The sequence below is a fragment of the Protopterus annectens genome, chromosome 4.part0, assembly GCF_019279795.1.
Source record: "Protopterus annectens isolate FY-2018-M chromosome 4.part0, PAN1.0, whole genome shotgun sequence".
NCBI lineage: Eukaryota > Metazoa > Chordata > Ceratodontiformes > Protopteridae > Protopterus > Protopterus annectens.
The window spans coordinates 211162418-211185541 of record NC_056733.1 but is presented as its reverse complement, the minus strand read 5'-3'; the positions used below and the strand labels follow the sequence as shown (position 1 = coordinate 211185541).

The 23124-nt window shown below is 40.8% G+C and overlaps 1 protein-coding gene across 3 annotated transcripts in view; it reads left to right on the top strand.

Annotated features, from left to right (window-relative positions):
• The window catches only part of PCYT2 (phosphate cytidylyltransferase 2, ethanolamine), a 944538-nt gene that overhangs the window by 57642 nt on the left and 863772 nt on the right, over positions 1 to 23124 (top strand). For all 3 annotated transcript variants that reach the window (XM_044068212.1, XM_044068210.1, XM_044068211.1), the window contains exon 2: positions 22340 to 22428. In XM_044068212.1, the coding sequence (XP_043924147.1) occupies positions 22340 to 22428 (89 nt within the window). The remainder of the gene's footprint in view (positions 1 to 22339; positions 22429 to 23124) is intronic.

Below are 23124 nucleotides of genomic sequence, written 5' to 3'. Positions count from 1 at the left end.
GATTAAGCCTTTTAAGTCTCTCTCTTCCTCAAAAACTGAGCTGTAAAAAGTTGTTACAGTTCAACAGTTCAGTGGGAAACCTCCAAAACATGCATGCAGCTCACATATCAAAGCTAAGAAAATATGAAATTTAATGAAAGAGTCAGTTGAACCCAAGTTCAGACTTTCCAATTTGTTTGTGCTTGAAACTCCCAGAGCTGCGACGGAGGCTGTGTGACACCTTAGAGCATTTTTTATTTCTACATCCTGCTATCATACTGGCGCCATGTCCCTTCCCAATGCTCATTCTGGCCTCTCTTCCATCCCTGTCAGGCAGGCACTAGTTCTGCTGAAATAAAATACATTAAGCTGCTGGCAGCCATTTAATTATTATCATTATTATTTTTTTGACTGGGTTAGCTCCAGTATGCCTATAGTCATTTTCAGAGGAGACTACTCTTTTTGATCCAGTCTCTCCCGTCCAGGTTATAGGTGGCTGGAAGAGAATACTCTGTGGTGGAGGAAAGTGGTATAAATATTTAGGAGGAGACACACTAGATGCAGGAAGTGTGTGTACTTGTTTCAACTGTCAAAGTTGGAGTGAAAATAGATAACTCTAGCAGTTGTGCTGTTAATAGAAGTTTTGATTTGGAAGCATCAGCATTGTATAGTGAAGTCGTGGAACACATTGAGACAGGCTTGGACTGGAGATATATGTACCAGAGGCAGAAGGAGAGAATATGAAGAACTCCTAAGACAACAGTATCACTATTACCATTGTTGGTAGAGTCACAAATGTAATGACTGCAAAGTGTAGCCAGGGCTTCACATGCAGCAGCTGTGAGAAATGGGACACAAAAACTTATGGCTTTGGGACGAAGAAGCTGTTTACTAAGACTGCATTATACGACTGCTTTTATCCCAGATTAACAAAGGTTTTGAGTGGAGGTTTTACAGCCCTTAAGGGTACTGGCTGTACAAATGAATAGGCTATTTACCATTGAGGATCTTTAGATACCAAGCCATGTATTCCCATTAAGTTTTTTGCCCTTGTAATTTAAATGCGAAATAACCCAGAGCAATGGAACATTTTCTTACTCTTTTTCATAAAAGTAGGGGTGCTGCTACAGGAATGAATTTGTGGATTCTCATCAATTCATCCAGATTATGTTTGAATGGAGTAAGATACTTTGTTTTATTTGGAGAGGAAGATGATTCCAAAGAAGTGGAATTCACTGTAATACTTGTGTATTTCTCCAACATGTTCTCTTTATATTGCAGAAAAGATCAACGTCTCTTGAATGGGTATTTATAACACAGTTGGACTTGTGAATGCTTTTTCCAGTGGGTTAGTTCTACTGGCTATTTTAAGGGGAGATTCAAACCATCATTTACTGGGGAGGACTTTTCTTGATGCAAGTTTGGAAAAAGAATTGGCTTTATTTGTTCTGCAAAACCATTTCGCTGTTGTCTTATTGGGCTTCCTGTGTGAGTTGCCAGTTACATTCCCTTGGATTAAATTCAAAATGGAAGATTTTTTTTCCCACTTTTGGACTATTACTGGAATGTATTATAAGGTTAATGTGAAACACATAAAAGATGCAACAACATTGGCTCATTAGAGGTGGTTATTTTGAAATTGTTATTAATGCCCCTAGTATTACCAGCCGTTAGAGATGCATCATATGTTGCTATCTGTGAACTGTAAAATTTTCAACCTGGCAATAGCATGACTCTCCTTTCGGTATGTAATTTATGAAAAATGCTGCATAACATCTGTACAAGTTATGCTATCTAAGAGGTCTATAAGTTCCGTAACAGTCAGTATCTGTACTTCCTTACACTAAGGTGTTCTAAGGCCTGCATCACATCCTCTATTTTTACTCCTGGTGAGCATAGCACTATTCAGTGTTCATTATCTTCTCTGCAGATGTAAGCATCCGTTCCTCTAATAATTGAATCTGCAATTACAAGAATATATCCAACTTCTAATTCAATAATATCTGCTCTGTCAGTTGTTGCAAAGAAATGATCTTCATTACCATTTTTCTTAATCCCACCATTTTCTTTGCTTATCACATTTGCAAGCATACAATTCTCATCCAGATGGACAGAATGATAAGTGGTTTGGCAGCATCCTTTTGATGCTTGAAATGTTATCTTTAAGAAGAAAGTACATTTTGTTGAGCTGATGTGCATGCTAATAGAGTTTTAAATAAAAATGTGAAGGACAATAAGGGGACTGAAGAAGTAACTGCAAGTAAAAAGTTTGTGTTCTTATTAATATTTGTATGAAAATTTCATGATATAAATTACATTATATTGAAAAGCAATTTTGTATAGAGTGTATAGGGCACAGTCAGGTTTAAATATGAGGTGGAGTGGAATCTTACCAATGACTGCTGTATATGCTAAAGATATTAAAGCAAGAAAGTATTTTTTTTCTTAGTTGTAATGCATCCAGGCTTTATACTGTAACAAAAAATATCAGAAGGAAGTTAGTATAATGTTGTGTTCCTGGGCTTCTGAGGTGGGGTTTGTAAAAGTATTGATCACATTATATGTAGAATTAAGATAATTTCCATTGTTTTTGAAATGGTGGATATATAGATTAATGTTTTTGGTTTAAGCTATAAACACGTTGTTTTAAGTAAGCATTTTTGAAAAAATAAGACAAAATGACGAAAGACATGGAAAATTGTAGTTTTCTTGTATTACAGAGTCATTAGTTATTTTGTACTTTAGCAAATGATTTTAGTGGGAGACAACAAAATTATTACAAATGGAAGCAATTAACCATGAGAAGTCTAAACCGTGTGTTCTGAGTGAATTTACAAAGATCCTTTCATACATGTTCAAAGTTGGTAGTTTTTTTTCTTCATTACCAACTACTTTTAATTGGAGATGAGCTGAATGCAGTTGCAAGCAATTAATCATGAGACTACTGTACACTCTGTGCTGAGAGAAATGTACAAGGTTGGATGTAACCTACATTTAAATTTACCATAGCAAGCAGTTCAGTAAAAAATAAATGAAGTTTGAAACTGTGGTACGTTAATACTATATATAAGTAGCTGCCTATTCAGCAGCCTTAATACTTCATTGAGTTTAATATAACAGTACTTTATTCTGTTTATTTAGTTAAAATTAGCCAGTACACTATTTCTTAGAATGAAAAGTTAATATTTATTGAAATCCTGCAAGCTGTTTTTCACATCTGGGAGAGTATTGGATATAATCAAAAAACAGGCAGCAATCTGTTTGAGAACACAAGCCATAATGTGTGTTAGGATGGGTAACCTTAATATTAGATAATATTAGAGTAGGTAATGCATGTGGGTGCAGCTTTTGATAGTGAACAGTTGATGCTACCAAGTGTGGAAAACTTATTTTTTTTGAATATGTACATAGTTATGTGTATTTTCTAAATTAAAAGCGGACTGGGGAATTCTGAATATCTGTCTTATTTTTTGTGTGTGTATGTTTTCATTGAAGGAAACATATTCAGCATTTTGGCACAGGTTCAAATGGAGATGAGAAGGATCAACTGCATAAGATAGCATTCTACCAAACATGAGTGTGTATATAAGCTAAATGTTGGAGATATGCATTCACAAGAATTGTCATGTAACATGTGGGAGCAATTGTTTTCTATCATAATGACTACTGTCGGTACTGTCATGGAATGTGAATGGCCTTGCAGGTAACAGAAAGAGTATTGAATTATATTAAGAACTGGGATGCAAATAGCAATGTTGAAGGAGACACATTTGTATATAAATGTGAATGTGAATTTGATAAATGATTTCAGGGTGGTCACTCAGCAGAATATCAGGAGCAAAGGAAAACAGGAGAAATAATACTGACTGCTAGAGGAGCTCCAATAGTAATAGAAGAGAAAAAACAATAGTGATAGATTTGTGGTAGTAAGGGAGTTAGGGGCAGGGGAGGGAGGAGGATTACAGTGGTATGCATTTATATACCACTTAAAACTGCCTTTATGAATCTTAAGACAATTTTGGGAGAAATTATAATTTTTCAGCAAGGATTATTATATATCAGTGGGGACTGAAATTTGATTTGCAACAGTAAGGATTTATTTGGGTGACCTACAAGAGAAAATGTAACAAAAGAGAGTAGGTTTCCAAATAATAGATATTAATACTTGGTATATAAGACGAGAATTCAGTAGTATGAACTCAGACAAAATTTATTTATTTGAATTTTTACCGCGGTAAAGCACTGATAAATCCTGACCAGTTTCAGTCTCAGTCCATGGTCAACTGACCAATTGCTTATCATTATTATTATTATTATTATTATGCTTATTATTCTGCAAGGCACAATAACTGGGTTAGGTTGGATAGAAATTATATTTCACAGGACCATGTATGTTTAATTGAAGCTTTTGACATGCATTCAGTAACGATTTCAGATCACACACTAAAAAACTAAGATAAAGATGCATGATAATAAAGTAAAAATATGGCACTGGTGTGTTCCTTCTTGCCTGTTAAAAGAAAGAAGTTTAAGGAATGGGTGGTGGGAATGAATCAGTAATTATAAGGGAAGATGGAGATTTCTTCTGAAAGGACAGCTAGTGAGTGGGATAAAATGAAAATGAAGGTTAAAATGTTGAAATAAAAGAAAAATATATAGGAAATGAGTAATAGGAATTGTTTAGAGGGGTTAGCAAAGTTTTTTTCTTTAAACAAGAAACATCTTTATTAAATTATAAGGTATGAAATAGACCATGTTCCGTTTATATAAAGGAAAATAAACCAAAGTGACACAATCTCAGTTGCAAGCATCATACATTCCAAATCGTGCCGACACAACTGAATCTGCAAACATTATACATCCATTTTAACATCTCCTTTGATTTTTTTTTTTTTTTTTTTTTTTTTTGAGAGCACACACACTTTTAGCACAATGACTTAGGCAACTGAAAATGGAAAGGGTTGTCACTAAATGCAGGAAGCCTATGACAAGAAAAATAATCAGTGATCCTATAGAAATATTTTGGAAATTGTATTGAAATTTGTGTAAAACAGAGGAGTGTGGAAGCCAGGAAAAAAATCACAAATGAAAATATTTATGGAAGACCTATGCCAAGGTTAGAGGAAGATGAGACTCAACAATTAAGATGAGTTAACAATGGTAATGTATACTCAGTCAGTAGGTAACTTGCCAGGAACAGATGGTATTCCTGTGAATGTTAGGACTTTAGGAAGGAAGAAAGTAATAAAGATCTGGACAGTTCAGCTTAACATTGTTTTAAAAGAGGGGGATACTGACATCATGAAAGAAAGCTGTGATGGCTGCATTACCCAAAGAGGGTAAAGACCCCTCAGATCCAGCTTCATATATACCCATTTTTATTTTAAACCATAATTTTATACTGTTTGTTTATACCGGATAAGAGAATGGCAGAAATGTCAAAATTGATAGATATGGATCAGTGTGGTTTTGTGGAGCTAAGTCAAACATTCAATAACATTAATAGAACAGTGATGATCCACAGAGAAACTAAATGTAAGAAAATGTTGCTATTGTTCATGAATCTTGATGTAGAGAAAGCATTCTGTAAAGTCAGCTGGAAATTTATGAGTGGGGTAATAGTTGCATTTGCATTCATGTAATAGAATAATAGGGTTAATTAGGAGGGTATAAAAAGGGTCAAAGGCAAGAAGTGTGGTAGAAGGCTTCCCTCTGGCAATCTGTGTTTGAACAGAGAAACAGGCATGGGTTCTCTTTTCTTACCAAACAGTCTGCTAAGAGTAATGTCCCTCACATTCTATTGTGGTTGTCTTATTAACCTAATGGAAGTTCTTAACATTATCTTTGGTACAGTAAAACTGAAATGTAACTCTGAAATGTTATGATTTCCAGGATCTGTTGTTTCTTTTATATACTAATTTTTGTATCTTGTATGTGATAGTTAATGTTTGCTGTTTTGCCTCATATTGTATTGTATTGTATTGTATTACATTTTGTAAGATGTTCTTCCCTGGCCGCTACTGAAAAGGGCCTGTCATGACCCAGTCGCACTTTCCCAGTAAACAAGTGCTAATAAATAAATATATTTGTATTAGGAGCCATTGGTGAAAGAAATAAGAGACTTATAAATTCAAATGTATGAATGGAATGGTAATCAAGAAAAGTTAACTTTATTTGCAGATGATATTTTTTACTTGAAAAATCCAGAAAATACACTTTGTTGTTGTTAAACATTTTGCAACCTCTCCAGTCTTTTATGAAGATACTAAGCAAAAGATAATATAAAAACTGCAAAACTGGAAGCTCTTGATTATGGGTTTGAATAGTAAAATACAAGCAGTGAAATGTTTTAGTTCCTTTAGTTTTATATGATGGTCAGGTTTATTTTTATAAACCAGAAGAGACTTTCTGGAAAATAATAAAATAGTTGAAGGAATTTATTTGGGAGGTGAAGAGGGCAAAAGTTAAGTGAGATAAGTTGAACATCCTCATGGAACAAGGTGGTTTAGGATTGCCGAATTTGTAGGAATACTTTAGATTTGCACAGTTAAGGTGAATATACGTAACACAAAGTAGAAAGCAATGACGATGAAATGGGAAGTTTGAGAGTTAAGGGGAAGGTAGGAGGGTAGGATATTGGATGCAAATCATTAAGGAGAATGACAATGATGGTTATACAGAATATTATTTTCATAAAGTAGCAGAAAATGTTTTAAGAAGTACATCATCACAAGAATAGAGAAATTATACTTTGCCAGTAGGGATGTCTGCAAGTAGGGGAATAGAAAGAAGGGATTGGAATTGACTGGAGAAAATTGGCAAAGGAACTAAGATAATGTGATTGAATACTTAGGAAAGGTAATAGAGTAGGATGAGGAAAAGCAGAAGTTTGGACTGCAGGTTAGAGACTGCCTTCCCTGTCAGGGATTGATAGAGTGTGAGCAGAGAGAAAGGGACAGAGGAATGTTAAGTGAAAGACCAGCTCTAATACAGATTGTAGTTGTCTATAACAGAGGCTACTGTTAAAAGTACAGAATTAGTAGGGCATACAAAATGCATCATGCTAATTGTAAGAATCAATCAGAAAAAGTTAGAAAAGGTTGGGAAGAGAGACTTGAAAGGCAGTTTACAAAGTCAGAATGGGAGGACATCAAGTGTGACCCCCCCCCCCAGGTGTGCAGTGAAGTCCAGAAGGTTTAGGATTTTTACTTGGAAGTGTTTGCATAGGTATGTTTATACCCCAAGCAGGCAGACCTCAGAGAATCTTTACTGAGGTGGGTAGCAAATGCTAAAGGTTGTGGTGGTAAATAAAGGGGGTGTAACTGGGAGCATTTTTTTTGCAAGTGTAGCAAATTGGCAGTATTTAAAAATTTCCTATAAAGTACTTTGTCAGAAATGTTGGGGGAGCATATGGTTGTAACTAAGAAAGTGATTCTTTTGAGCTGGGATATAGGATCTGAATCCTCTAAACACAGTAAGACCTTAATATGTTTAATGCTGTTAGCTGCAGAAAAAGCCAATACAAGAAAATGAAAAAATGTAAACCAATTGTAATTGAAGTACTGAATATTGTAAAGGAGATTAAAGAGCTGGAGTTAGGATCCTTAGGAAAAATATGGAACAAATTGCATAGAAATAAATGATATTTGTGGGAACAGTACATGCAGAATAATACTTAGGAGGAGCAGGATTTAAGGGAAGTCAGGATTTGAGCAGTTTGTGTAATGTTTGAGCAAATGGAAATATCAAGAACGTGTGCACTGTATGAAAAAAAAGAAGGGAAATGTTATGGTTGATTTCTGTTACTGTAAGTGTGTCTGTGTCACCTTTTAAAATGAGACGGTTAAAAATGTACTGGGTACTGGAGAGTATTGCCAGTGGTTGAGGAATTTCTGTTCCTATATCCTATTGCCAGACCTTGCACTCTGTCAGAGTATTGTTGAAAATGGAGATCCCTCAACTTTTTAAAGAAGAGAGTCATTGAGGAGTTTTTTTTCCAGACCAGAGAGGACAAGGATTCTACTGTATATATATATATTTAATATAATATATATTTTTTTTTTTTTTTTTTGCTAAGAAATAGCAAGAACCTTGGGCCCATTTTAGATCCAAGTGGCTAAACACTTCAATCCCCATGGATGGCTTTTGTGTGTTTTTTTTTTTTTTCAGATCATCTTTTTTGCACCTTGCAGAAGAAGGTGGGATGTGCTGTCTTAGACCATCAAGATGCTTGTTTGCATTTCAAGACTCGCGAGCAATCCAAAAAGTGACTGTACTTCAGATTGAGAGCCATGGAAGCCAGTCTTTTTCAGGTTTTTCACTCTGCTATTTGGGACTTAACTAATGTCACTAGGGTGGTCACAAATGCACATTGAAAATCTCTTAGCCCTGGATACTCATCAGTTTAGCTTTGTGAAAGGCAGGCCTTGCTTCCTTAACCTATGTAATTTCTATAAAAAAAGTCACCAGAGCAGTAATTGTCAGTTATATAGTGTATGTAGCATAAATGGACCTGACCAAGGCTTTTGACAGTATTTCTTTTGCAGGCATTATTGACAGACTTGTAAATCTGAATATAAATGCTTATGCCATATAATGCATAGATAATTAGTTGTCTGACAGAACCTTTTTGGGTATTGTCATAGGTCCCACTTCTGAAATCAATATAGTTATCAATTTTGTAGCATGGTGCTCAGAGTTTGGCCCTCTCCTATTTGGAATCTATTTCTTTGACCTTCAGGCCAACACTCCTGGTATAGTATTATCTAAGTTTAGAGAAAACTGTAAATTGGGTGGGAATGTTTGATCTTCCATTGACTCACAATTGCTACAGCATGGGTTTGAGCACATTAACAACTGATTTAAGTATGGCCATCTCAAATTAAATGTGAAGAACATGTAGTATAGTTCATTTTGGTAAACAAAACATTTCAAAATTATACCATATTTGTGATGCAGCCTTCCAACTGGCAAATGTCAAAAGGGATCTAGGCACTCTTCTTGTTAATTCCTTTTCTTTTGACCATCATGACTCTCATATAATCTCCAAAGGCATGTCCGCTAGATGCAGAAAAGTATTTTATGTCCATTTATCTGTATCTCATCAGACCCATTACTAAATATAAGTGTCCCTTTTGAGATGCATTTTTCTAAACATATTTAGCTTGGGAGACGTCAGAGATTCCTAATTTATTTCTATCCTCAGTATGACTGAATGTGATCTAACACTACCACCCAGGAAGGAACATGATCATTTATATAGCACCACTGTAATGTTTCATGTTTACTTGCTTGCATGTGAAAGCATCTCATTGGTTTATAGCCAGATTGTATATGGATCATCATGCATACCCACAAGTTTTCAGGAGTGGAGGTTTGCTGATCCCTGCCTAAACTTACATTTCTGCAGTAGCAGGTTTGATTAAGAGATCATTTCTGTTGACTCTTGTACAGATCCATTTTCAGCTCACTGATTGTCATAGATGGCATTCAAAGTACTGTGTTTAGTTGTCCGTCTTCTGAAGGATGAGCTGCCTATACTGACTGCCAGATGAAGTTAGAAAGAGTTTCTAGGGGTTGGGATTTTAATATAGTACCAGGCTTAAATGAACATATAAGTATTAAACTTGTATAATGAAATACCTGATGTCATTCTGAAAAGATTATTTAGCCCGGGTGTTCATTCATTGCTGTGTCTCAAGTAGAGTTATGCAGCATGAAAGCATTTAGAGGAATTTTGTACGTTTTATTTTATTTATTTATCAAACAAATGGAGTGTTTGACAGTGTACTTTACACATAAAGTCTCAAGGGGAAACCACAAACCTGTTTTTTTTTGTTTTTCAAACAGTAAAGCATGCACACACTGTCCCACCACCTGTGCTTTGTCAAAGCCAGTGAAGCTTTTTTTTTATTTATTTGCTACAACTTGGGTCAGGATTTTCCTGCTTTCAGCTACTTGTGATTTATTATATTCAGTCCCGTTTCCCAGTAAATTATATTCACTGTTCCTGTCTGCTGTCCATTAATTTCAGTATACCACCCGATGCAGTACAACCCATTTACAGTGATACTGGAGTGCCATTAATCAGGATAACTGAGCAGCACAGGCAACTTCTTAGCTAAGACAGAGGTTCAGCTTCACTGAGCAGCACAGGCAAAGTAGGAACTACAACAGAGGCTCACACAACTAATAAAAAAAAAAAACTCCTACACTGACTGCACTTCACCTCCCCAGCCATCCAATGCCATTTGAGGTGATATTGTGTGTGTCCTATTCCGGGAACACTTCACAATGTCAAATTGCCAAAAGATCGAATTTCATATGGCCAAGACCATATGATCGAACTTTTGGAATCTCGGCATTGTGAACAGAGATCTGCATTCAGCGCATAACGGAAGATTTCCCTTTTTCTCGCTTGCTGTAGTGTGATCCTGGAGTTGGAATATTTAACAAGCGGGGGTGTGGGGGCTGCAGGGTGGCTTGCCCCCCCCCCTTCCGAAAGTTCGATCATATGGTCTTGACCATATGAAATTCGATCTTTTGGAAATTCGACTTTGTAAAGTGAATCCTCTATTACCCCAGTGTCCATGCATCATAAATAGTGTTCTTGAATTTTCCCTTGGAAAACATTGGCCCTATGATTTTATTTATTTTTGTCTTTAGTGAAAGTTGTCATTGTCTCTATCCTATGTGTCCTCCTAACTCTCCCATGACAGATCCAACACCCTTTTCTTCTTAATTAATATCTAACAACCTGAAACATCAGCCTTATCCATGAACATTGGAGATCATTCCTTCGACAGTGTACTACTCTGGACATTTCATTTGTTTTTTTGTATTTTATGTGGGACTTTGAACACACAATTAAATTGTTATAATTTATGTGGAATTCTTTGTCACAAAAAAGTACAAACTTAATGATCTACATCAATTGTAAGCAGAGATGCTTTACGACTGTAGCATAAGCTTCCTGCTAACATCTTTAAGATGAAAATATGTAATTACCAAAATGTTTACCTGTCTGAACTCTGAAGATATCCGTATGTTTGTAAACTAAGTAGTGTTCACACTGTGTACATATTGCAAAATACATAGTTTAAACTTGTGATCTGATATTGTTAATCCTCGTTCATTCCTTACGCATGGGTATCGGTTCTGACCTCGGAACTGAGCCGGCCATTTTCCAAGCTTGCGTCGGCTTCAAACTCTCGAGCTAAACTCTTACCCATAGTCCCCCTCTCCCTGTTACCTCAGATTTCGTTTGCTGCGTTGCCATTCGGTCGTGTCAAGCTACTTCTCTTGAGCTAAGTACAGTTATTTGTTGTTTAATAGTCTTCCATATTACTTTTCTGTCAGAAAAGTTTATATTTCATTGTCTCTTACCCTATCGCATCTACCGTACATATTTTCTTCAGAAGGGATGTGATCTCTGAGTTTTTCTGCTCTTTTCTCTACCCTTTTACCAGGAGGTAGTCTCTCTTTACCATCACTGGTAATCCTTCCCTTTTTTTCTCATACCTTCGGGTATTCTTTTGTACCATTGCTGGTACCTTTTTCTGTTAATTAATTTGCTGTCACGGCAGATAAGAAAGGTAGTCCGGGGTTTAAGAGGTGTTCTGATTGTGGACACAAATTACCTACTTCTGATGCACACTTTTGTGCGTTTATTGTTTGGAGGCGTCCCACTTGTCTGTTGACCCACCCTGTACTATTTGTGAGAACCTTTCGAATAGAACCTTGTTGGAAAGGAAAAACAAGTTGTTACTGAAGGGACTTCTTAAATCTCCCTTTTCAGAGGCTATTTCTGGGTCAGAGGCCTCAACCCCTCCTAGATCCCATAAGAAAATCTTGGATGTTCCTACCAAGGCTAAATCTTTGCCTTCGGAGCTCACTCAGTCAGCCTCAGTGCTTTTGGTGCCTAGACCTTCGGCTCCATTAGTGATCTCGGCTCCGTCTTCTCCTGCAGCCTTCACTATATCAGCATCAAGGGGCTCCTTGGTTCAGACTATTCAGTCGGCACAGACCTTGACCACGTCTGCTCCGAGATCTTCCTCGGAACCGACACCTTTATTGTTAACTTCAGTTTTGTCGCTTCCAGCTTTGGTACCAACAACCACTTTGGCACCGATCCCTGTGTCGGTGCAGACCATGACCTCGGCACCGATGACTTCTTCTGTGCAGACACCTGTAGTCCAGTTTCTCTCAGCACCATTGTCCTCTGTGTGGATGGGCGAGATGGGCACCGAGTTTGCCTTTTCTGTGGACAGGCCTGTTTCTCCCTCAGTCTCCATGAGGTCCACTAGAAGCCTTTCCGGACACGATGTATTGCGTCTTGTGGATCGGGTGCTCTTGGCCAGAGGTATCCCACCCCTCAGGAACTATCCTTCCTTGGGAGATGATCATCCGTCTCCAAAGACCCCTTCTTATTCTCCTCCTTCATTGCCTTTGAAGTCTATGGATATAGCACAGTCTTCCCCTTCTGTGGTCCCCTTTATGGATCTCACTAAGGAACCGCAGTTGCCTTCGTGGCAGGAAAGCTTTGCTACGACCCAGGATGTCAGTTGTGGCACGCATAGTTTGCTGCTCCACAGCCATCCAGGGACTCTGAGTTGGCAGGCTGAGCCACTTAGGGGAGGGGTGACCCCTGTCCTAGACATGCACTGCTCTTCAGGTGGACCAGCCTTCCAACTGACGGAGAAGGTTTTTGCTGCTGCTGGTGATACTGGACTGTCTATACCTCAGTCCTCCTCTGGTACACTGGTTTCACAAATCGCACCTAGCAGACACCGGGTGCAAGGGCCTCAGGACATATTCCCACAGGAATCCCCTTTTCCACTGTCTTCTCCAGCTTCTCTCACTGAGGAGGTCCACTGGAAAAGTTTGTGTAAGAGGAAGCACATGGACTCCACAGAGGAGTCCATCACTGAAGACACAGATTTTGATGAGGGGGAAGGATCCCCCCAGTCACCCTCTGAGGTATCCTTTGGTGATATCCTCGAAATCCTGAAACAGAGAGGTGACTGGCAGTCCTCTAATCCGACCTCTGAGGAATCTGATTTCCTGCAGGCCTTTCGCGTCCGGCCCCCTACCTCCTGGGTTACTCCACCTGCCAGTGAACTTGTCCGGCTCATCGTGCAGCGTGCTTGGAAGGCTCCTGATACCGTCAAAGCTATTCCCTGGAGGCCAGATAAGATTTTGTTCCCTCCTGCTTCGGATCCCCATTGGTCCAAAGGTCTTCCTGTGGATGCTTTGGTGGTGGCAGCTGCAACAAAAAAAAGATTTGGCAGAAGAAGAAAGCCAGACTGTCCATCCGCCTAACAAAGAGTCCTGGGCCCTGGACAGGATAGGGAAGCGCACCTTTGCTTCAGCGACCTTTACTATCAGGTCCCTGAATTATATGGTACACTTTACCAGGCTTCAAAGGGATCTGATTTCTGAGCTCTCTGAAACCTTGGCTGGTGCCATGTCTGATGAGGTCCGTGACAAAGTGGCCTCTCAACTGGCCACCATTGAATCAATATCTAACTCCTCTATGCGACTGATATCTCACACATCAGAAGGAGCAGCTAGAGCAGCGGGTTCAGCTGCGGTCTTGAGATGACACGCCTGGATGCGCTTGTGCAATTTCGCGGAACCCTTTAAGGCTTCCTTTCTTAACGCTCCTATTGAGGCCTCCTCGTTGTTTGGGCCCAAAGTTAAAAGCACACTGGCCAGATGTGAACAGGACGGTAAGACCCTTTCTGCCATAGGTGTCCGTTATTCTTCCCCTCCACATGCTTTCTCCCGAAACCAGAAGAGTGGGAAGATATGGTTCACGAAATCTCAGGGTCCTTTCCATGACACACAGGTCGAGTTCTCCCCTAGAGACAGAGGGGGAAACTCACAAGGGAAGACGCTCCTTTTGGGGCAGAGGGGGTCCACGTAACCAGGGTTCCAGGGATTCTTTCCCTGGTCAATCCTACCAGTGCTCCTGAAGAGTGGCCCAACTCCTTTCCTCTGGAGTTGGTTGGGGACGTTTCTCCTTATACCCTTCTGCCTGGCTAACTATCACCACCGATTATTGGGTACAAAGGATTATAACCAGAGGTTATCATATCCCCTTCGATCTTTGTCCTGCCCCTTCAAAAAACGTTCCCGACGTTCCTCCCAGTCAAAGGAAAGATGCAGCACTAGAGATTGAAAAGCTGCTAAGAAAGAGAGTCATCCAAATAGTCCCTCCAGACCAGATAGGATCCGGATTCTACTCGAGACTATTTTTGGTGCCAAAGAAAACCGGGGACTGGAGACCAATATTGGATGTCAGTGTATTGAACAAGTTTGTGAGAGTACAAAAATTCTGGATGGTCACAATACAGTCTGTCCTCCCGCTTTTGGAAAAAGACGATTGGATGTGCTCGATAGATCTTCAAGATGTGTACTACCACATAAAAATGGACAGGCCATCAAGAAGATTTCTGCACTTATGTGCTGGAGCCAGTCACTACCAGTTCAGAGTACTGCCCTTCGGACTCTCTACAGGCCCCAGAGTGTTCACAAAGTGCATGGCAGTTGTCACAGCTCACTTGCGACGCCAAGGATTCCAGATGTTTCCATACCTAGACGACTGGCTCATTTCCGCCCCCACCAGACATCTACTGGAAAAAGCCCTGGCATACTCTCTCCTCGCTGCTCAAAGGCTAGGCATAACCATAAACTGGCAAAAATCCAATCTCACCCCATCTCAGTCGACAGAATTCATAGGGGTTATCTTGGACACAAAGAACAGAAGAGCTGCTATTCCACAGCACAGAATTCTAAGGATAAAACAACAACTGATTCCAATCCTTTCAAGGGAGAAATCCATGGCTCACTCGGTTCTACAGCTGTTGGGTTCCATGGCAGCCTCCATCACCACTGTTCCCCTGGCCAGGTTTCACATGAGGCTTCTACAATGGCTACTGCTTACCCAATGGTATCCTTTTCAGCATCCTCTTTCAGCCTTGATTCGAGTAACCCACAGGTGCAAACAGGATTTAAATTGGTGGATGACACACAGTCTGTCACAATGGTCTTGCCTCCCCCCCCCAGCAACCCAAGGTCACAGTGACCACGGACGCCTCCCTGTTGGGGTGGGGGGGCTATGTCAGGGACAGTCCAAGACACTTGGTCCGAACTGGAGGCCCATCTGCTTATAAATGTTCTAGAGCTGAGGGCAGTGCTTCTGGCATTGCCAGCATTCCATCCCCTGCTGCCATCTGGGACAATTGCTATTCAATCAGACAACATGGCGGTGGTCTGGTATATCAACAAGCAAGGTGGAACCAAATCTTACCCTCTTTGTCGAGAGGCCATGAGGATATGGCAATGGGCGATGGCTACCGTTTCCTTCTAGCAATGCACATTCCTGGGAGTTCCAACTTGATAGCAGACAGACTCAGCAGGTGCATTCTTCAACCTCACGAGTGGTCCCTGATTTCCTTGATAGCGGTGGAGATCTTCCACCGCTGGGGCCGTCCTTGCTTTGACCTCTGTGCATCCCCAACCAACTACAAATGCAGCAACTACTTTGCCCTGATTCCCCCTCCGGGACAGTCATCCAGGGACGCTCTAGTCCACGATTGGCCCTCGGGTCTTCTTTACGCATTTCCACCCTTTCCCCTCATTCCCCAGTTTCTGAAGAAAGCCCGTCGGTTGAAGAGCAAGGTGATCTTCATAGCACCATATTGGCCTCAACAGATTTGGTTCCCCTTCCTTTGGCCTCACCTACTATATCGACCATGGATTCTCCATCCCACCCCAGAGTTGATCTCACATCCCCAGAACCTGATTCATCCCAACTTGAACAGCCTGAAGCTCACGGCTTGGCTACTCCAATTCCCTTGATTGCCAGGCAGAATGATCTTTCTTTACCAGTACGTGATATTCTCATTGCATCTCATAAGTCTTCCACTAGAATTACTTATCTGAGCAAGTGGAAAAGATTTACCTGTTGGCTGAAAGATAAACCAGTAGATCCCTTCTCAGCACCAGTGTCGATAATGCAAGACTATCTGGCCGACCCTTTTCAGTCGGGTCTATCGGCCTCTACCATTAGAGTTCATTTGGCTGCAATTTCTAATTTTTATGAGGGTGTCCAAGATTCCTCTCTTATGTCCCACAAATTGCGCAAGACCTTCATAAAAAGTGTGACTCTTCTGTAGCCACCTTTTAGAGAACCTATTCAACCATGGGATTTATCAATAATTCTACAAGCTCTGACAATGCCACCTTTCGAAACAGCCTCTTCTTGCGACCTCAAGTATTTGTCATGGAAAACCTTGTTTTTGGTCGCCATTACTTCTGCCAGACGTATTTCTGAGCTTCAAGCTTTATGCATCAAGAGTCCATACTTGATTTTTCATAGTGATAGAGTGTTTCTGAGAACTAATCCATCTTTCCTGCCTAAAGTGATCTCTGAAATGCCCATTAATCAAGACATTGAATTGCCAGTTTTCATTCCCAATCATTCAAACAGAGGAGAGTATTGCCTACATACCCTAGATATCCGATATCCACAGGCAAATTTGTTTGTACTTAAACAGAACTAGGCCCTTTCGTTAATCTGACCAGTCATTTTTGGCTTTTTCTGGATCTAGATTAGGATCTGCTGTTGCTAAGGTCACATTGGCTAGATGGTTGAAGGACTGTGTGACCTTCATTTATACACAATGCAGTATGCCATTGCCTACTACCATGAAAGCTTATTCAACAAGGTCGGTGGCAACTTCTGCTGCCTTCCATGCAAGAGCTTCCTTACAGGACATCTGTGCAGCTGCAACTTGGGCTACGCCTCATACCTTCATCAATCATTACAAATTGGACTTGGCCTCCAGGGGAAGAGCATCTTGCGGTTCTATTGTGCTCAGGAATGTCCTTCCATGAGAGCCTCCCAGGAATAGAGGTAGCTGGGGACTCTGTCCCATGCGTAAGAAATGAACGAGGATTAACAATATCAGATAAAGAAGTTATGTCTTGCCATAATGTTCCATCTGTATTGTTGATCCTCGTTCAGTCATTACGACCCTCCCTCCTTCCCCCTCCTGTGGTTTCTAGTGGATCTCACCATCCAGTTCTCTTAGGTTATTTGACCAGAGGTAGCCTCTACCTTCTTTGACTTGCAAACTCAATCTGAGGTAACAGGAAGAGGAGGATTGTGGGTAAGAGTTTAGCTCTAGAGTTTGAAGCTGATGCGAGCTTGGAAAATGGCCGGCTCGGTTCCGAGGTCGGAACCGATACCCATGCGTAATGACTGAACGAGGATCAACAATACAGATGGAATGTTATGGTAAGACATAACTTCTTTTTCTTATTATTTTACAATTGTATATAACTCTGCAGTATTTGTTATTGTCATAATTATGTTGATTATGGTTGAACTGTATTCTTCTCTATGGTGTATGTTTGCATATACTCTCTACCAAATGGCATGGGTTGTGATTGAAAGGGGAATGATGGACCAAGCTAACTTACCCTGTTAAATAAATAAATGTCTTACCTTGTTAAACCCAAATTTTTAGTGTAGCACATATTAATCTCAGCTTGAGAGCTGTACCCCTGTTATGGCACTGTTTTGGGCAAAGCCCACAAAATAATTTCAAACAATTTCCTTTAGAAAATGTTTACTGTGCATTGTTGCACAGGCCATGATGAGCTTTTTTTTTCACAGCGGCAGTTTTGAGTTCCTGGGTGTAGATTACTTACTTTGAGATATTTATGCAGCTTTTGTTTAAGTGGGTAATACCAATTAGAGTTTTCTTTTTGTTTACTGGGACATGAGATCTTTGATATAAACTTGCTTACAGTCAATAGCTGTGTAAATGAAGGTTGTGAGAATTAAACCTGGGTTTATAAGGCAGACTGTTGTCATATGGTAGTGGATTTGCCTATTGTGCTGACTTGTGTTAGATTATTGGTCTGGGTGCCAAGATGATTGGCCATAGGAGAAGGACTGTGTGTCTGAGGGCAGGTTTTCTATTGCTTTAGACACACACTGTTATAGTCCTTGGAGGCTAGTGTTTGGATATTAAGAAGTGCATATCAGATTAGCTGAGGTACCTGCTGCATGATTTGTGGCACCTGCAGAACTCTTGTGCGTGGCAGCATGAGTATGTGGTGTCTGCTATGGTGCAGTGCTTGTGCGTCTCTTCTTCTTCTTTCAGCTTTTTCCGGTTAGGAGTCGCCACAGTGGATCACCTGTCTGCTCATGATTGGCAGTGAAGTTTTACGGTGTTGAGTTGCAAGCCCAGCACCCAACCTTCCACAGAAGGCACACACATGTGCGCACTCACGCCTAGGGCCAATTTAGAGTGTCCAATCCACATACAGCATGTCTTTGGGATGTGGGAAGAAACCGGAGCAAACCCACGCGACCACAGGGAGGACATGCAGACTCTGCACAGAAGGCAGCCTAGTCGAGGATCAAACCAGAGAACCTCTTGCTGTGAGGCGGCAATGCTAACCGCTGCACCACTGCGGCCAGTGCTTGTGCGTCTCTATGAAATGTATATTAACACAGGAATACCTGTTTGCCAACTCCCATATGACTTGTCAAGTGAACACCTAGGCCCTAACTTGCATCATCCAATTTCTCAAGTTCTGAGGGAGGACCCCCCACCCCACAGAATTACCCATGTTGGTTCTAAGGAAGGGTTGTATGGTGAAACAATTAAGTCAAACAGTAGGGTAAAGGCATTTGGTGCAGCCTGAGTTCAAATATGGAACGTGAACCTAAACACATTTAAGAGGTTAGACTGATGACACAGATGAGAGGATTCAGTTTGTGGCACAGGTTTGATAAGCAACCTAGGTGTAGAAGGGCCAGTCAGAGAAATAAGCAACTCTTAAGCCATCGGCCACATATCCTCTTCCTGGAGCATCATGTTTGGGGGGGGGGGGTCTGCTGTGTGCCATATTACAGGTTGGTGTGGTTATAAGAAATGAGCAGTTCAGATGGTTTGCATGACTATCTTAACATCTCCTGATGAGGATGGGGCAATGTTAGGGTGTTACAAGAAGTCCCCTACCCTGCAGTGTGATTCTTTGCTGTCACTTTTACAAAGGGGAATAAATTAGCAGTGTGTGAGAGAGAGAATAAAATTGAGAAGCCATAATAGAGAGTCAAGTAGTTTCTTTGTGTCCCGATGCACCATTTTAGTTTCATTTTGATACCCCCATTATTCATGTGAACATTCAACCGACACACTGCTTTGACCCATTTAATTCGCCTCCCAGCATGCAGATGTTGTGCCAGAGAGGCAAGAGCCAGGGATTTCAGAAGTCATCCCTTGGGGAATTAGGAGACTTTTGTTTGCTCTTTATATTTCTCCCATGTTAGCTGACAAGCACATCGCAGTGCCTGTTATTCTAGGACCATGCAGGTACTCCCTTTCAAACATCTAGTGTGCTTGGGTAGAGTGTGAAGTACTCCTTGGTGGTTCCATGCCTTATCTTCCAGCTGTTTATGCATGGACTACATATTTGTGGTGTAACCCACAATTGTTTCCTGCACTGGAACTGAGCCCCCCACCCCAAGATAGGCAAGTCAGTTTTGAATGCTCCTTCCCACCCTTCCTGTTTGGCTCATTCAGCGCCCGGGATAGGTTGTTTGAGACATAGTCAGGGCTTCATCCCTCTACTTACTAGAGCTCATTGTCCAGCCACACCTTTGATGTGGATGACCCCCTTCCTTCCATGAGACATTTGTTAGGCTGATTGTGGTTGCCCCTTTAGGAATGTGGTAATTTTTGGTGATCCTTCTTAGGATGTAATGCATACAAAATTGCCAGAGAAGAGGAAGACTCCTGTCTGAATTGAGGACATCTGTATTTCTGCTTTATTTTTCCAGAATCTCATAGTCTTGCAGAAAATAGAAAGCTTTTAAGTGCCCACAGCAGCCTTATCCCCCATGCCTGAACAAAATCCTGTAAGAGAAACTTGTCGTGGGAGATCCAGCACCAGTTCAGACTACCCTTGAGTCTGCAGGAGCTGCCCTCTCATTCCCTTGTTTTGCATCCAATTGACTCATTTGTTCTCTATAGGCAAGAGCCCACCAGCACATTCATTCCCAGTGAAGGGGAGAGTCTAATATTAGAGAGTGGACCAGCCTTTTGATCCTGTGGACAGACCTGTCTCCACTCCTTTATTAACTTGCATGCTTAGTTTCAGCTGCCAGGTGGTGTATGCATGCTACAAAGCATGTGCAACTTCCCAGGTAAGTGATACTCCACTGTCATTATGGACATGCTGGGCTCCTTGCTGTGGATGATAAACCTGTACACCTGCAGGGTTTGTCAGTACAGTGAACTGAGTTGCCTCCTTGCCTCTTCCCAGGATGGGTTTGCTGGTAGTGACTGCTCACTCTCATCCTCCTCCATTCTGTCCCTCCAGGTCTCATGCCACTAGTTGAACACAGGTTGTCTGGAGCAGAATAAGAACTTTTGCCCTCTGCATTCAGGGCCAAGCTGTTGGTACTCCTGTCTTATCTTTGTGTGGTACATCAGAACATTTCCACAAGAGTTTTATTTGCATACTGTTAACTTCTCTTGGACAGAGGTGTTTTTGGAGATTGTACTAAATAAATTTGGGAATGGAGTTTTATTCTTGTTTCATTTGGGTCCCCAGGACAGGGTAGGGTCTAATTTTTTTGATTTCTTGTTTCTTCTTAAACATTATGTAAATTTTTACTTTTTCACAGTTCAGTCATTAATGCCACTATTGCCAGAAGAGTTTTTGGATGGTGACTAGTGTATGTGGGACCATGCAAATAGTTTCTGTAGTCTGCCTTTTGCAGGTAGCATTTCCTTTACAGGGTGTTGCTCTGTAGTCTTCTGCCCATAGGTTCTTCATAAAGATATTGTCGTTGGGATGGCAACCCACTTCACATCTGCTGTAGTTTATGGCCAGTGTAATCATGCCAAGAACCTTCTCTTTATCAGCCTCCTAGAGTTGCAAGCAGTGTTTGTGGCTGAGCAGGCTGTAGAGGAAATCCTAGACCCTACTTATAAAGTTAGACAGCCAGACAGTACTGTGGTACCTGAACTTGTAGAGTAAACCTCCCTCCCACCTATTGTGCAAGGAAGTGATCCAAGTCTGGTAGTGGGTCGGCAGTTGCCTCATCTTTCTCATGACAATCTATATCCTGTGGAATTGAATATCCTAGCAGACTTTGTCTCCGCTTGATCCCACATCTAGACATCAGGCTGCTTCAAAGAAAGCATAGAAAGTAAACCAGTGATTCTTCAGATGTGTACTCTGAAAGTTTACCTTTTTGCATTGGAACCTCTATTCTGCCCCTTGCAATGAGGAAGGGGGCAGCAAGTGATAAATTATGATCTTCGCAGGGTATGAGGAAAAGCCCCTGTTTGCATTTTCTTCAGCCTTTTAGATCATTTGACTGCTAGTGAAATTTTGCAGAAGGCCTGAATCTGTTCTTTCATTACTTAGTGGCCCAAATAAGTAGGTTCTGGGGTCTCTGGCATTTTGCCTGTCCTGAGATAATTTTGGTTTAGCCATTGGGAACTTGCTGCCACATAAAGCTTCTTCTGAAGTGTTGATTCTGCCACTGGACTTGCAAGAATAAATCTCAGAAGTGCTGCAAGCTGCTAGGGAAGCCTTCCACTTGGATGTATTACAAGGGCAAGGAGGACTAAACGTTTGCATTTAACCTTAGATATACCCCCTTCTTCCACAGTCTGATGGACTTGAATTGTGCCCATCAAATAGGAGTTTTAGTGATGGCAGCTTCAGTATTTTAACCATCCAGGTTGCTTGGTTTGGTCCTCTCAGCTTTCAGTGATATAGTAGAAGGCAGTGTTTTGGTACTTTACAATTTGCTGGAACAGATGTGGAAGGTGTGTTTTTTCCCAGCAAGCCACTGGTGAATATCCCCTTTCCTTAGGCTGTGCACATTGTTACTTCCACACTTTAAAAGAATTGTTATCTATACTGATGCTCATATCCTGGAAATTCTCTTCTTGCCTGTCACAGTTGGTGTACGTGCACAAGAAACAGTACCTGTGTTGTTCAGTAATATATCAGTGTTCGTTTTTATTTGGTTTTGCATGTGCACAGATTTATGTGTTTCGGGTTCTTGTCTCAAATGCTGTCTCAACTTGTTTGTTGGATGTGGTGCAGTTGTAGTATTGCTGAAAGGAGTAAAACAGTGGATTCTGTCTGCAGCATGTGAAGTGGTACTGGGCTCTGTTTATTTAGAGGTGTGTGTGTATTAATTGTGTGTACACTGGAGAGATGGCAGTGGTTCACAACCATGTGCTCAAATTTAATAATGTTATTTCTTCTTTTGCTATACACCGTTCTAAGCCATGTGTTTTCTCACTTTCAGCTATGATATGGTGCATTATGGCCATGCTAATCAGCTACGGCAAGCTCGTGCCATGGGCGACTACCTGGTTGTTGGAGTGCACACAGATGGTAAGTTAGGAAGAAGCATCATATCACTATTGACTTGTTTCTGAATAACTTTGGACTTTTGTTTTTCTTTGTCCAGCCTTTGTAGAATGACCTTTTTGCCTAATGAGCATTAACACCAGATTAACAGCAGTTGGAAAAAAAGATGTGAGCTTGTGTTCTTCTGTAGCACAGGCTCATATAATGTTGCAGCAGCAAGTAAATGTCAGGTATTCCCTGCTGCAGGTAAATACATAGAAACAAAGCCCACATGGAGGTGTACAAGCAGAAACACAACATGAGGAGGAGGGTTTGAGAGTATTTTTGTTCATTGTGATGACTTTGCTGTATACCAGCATACCTTTCAGCTTTAATTGAAAACTTTGGCATGATAACAGAGTAGCAATGCATAAGACAGTCAGATGTAAGTAAAAAGATTGGAAATGATTGCTGATTTTAGAATGTGTTTTATGATATTTAGATTTTTTTTTTCATGCACATGAAGGGTGTGTGAAATTGCAGGTGTTAGACTCCATATCCAGCAGTAGTTGGTGCCTTGCTGTTCAGATTCATGTTACTTGCATTGTGTACAGTCCATGGGCTCTCAGATTATACTCTCCCCTGTATGGAAAAGCAGCAGTCTGTGTGAGACCACTCACTGTGGCATGTTACTAAGTTTAAGCCGCACTAAATCTTTTCATTGAAGACTGCATGAGCATT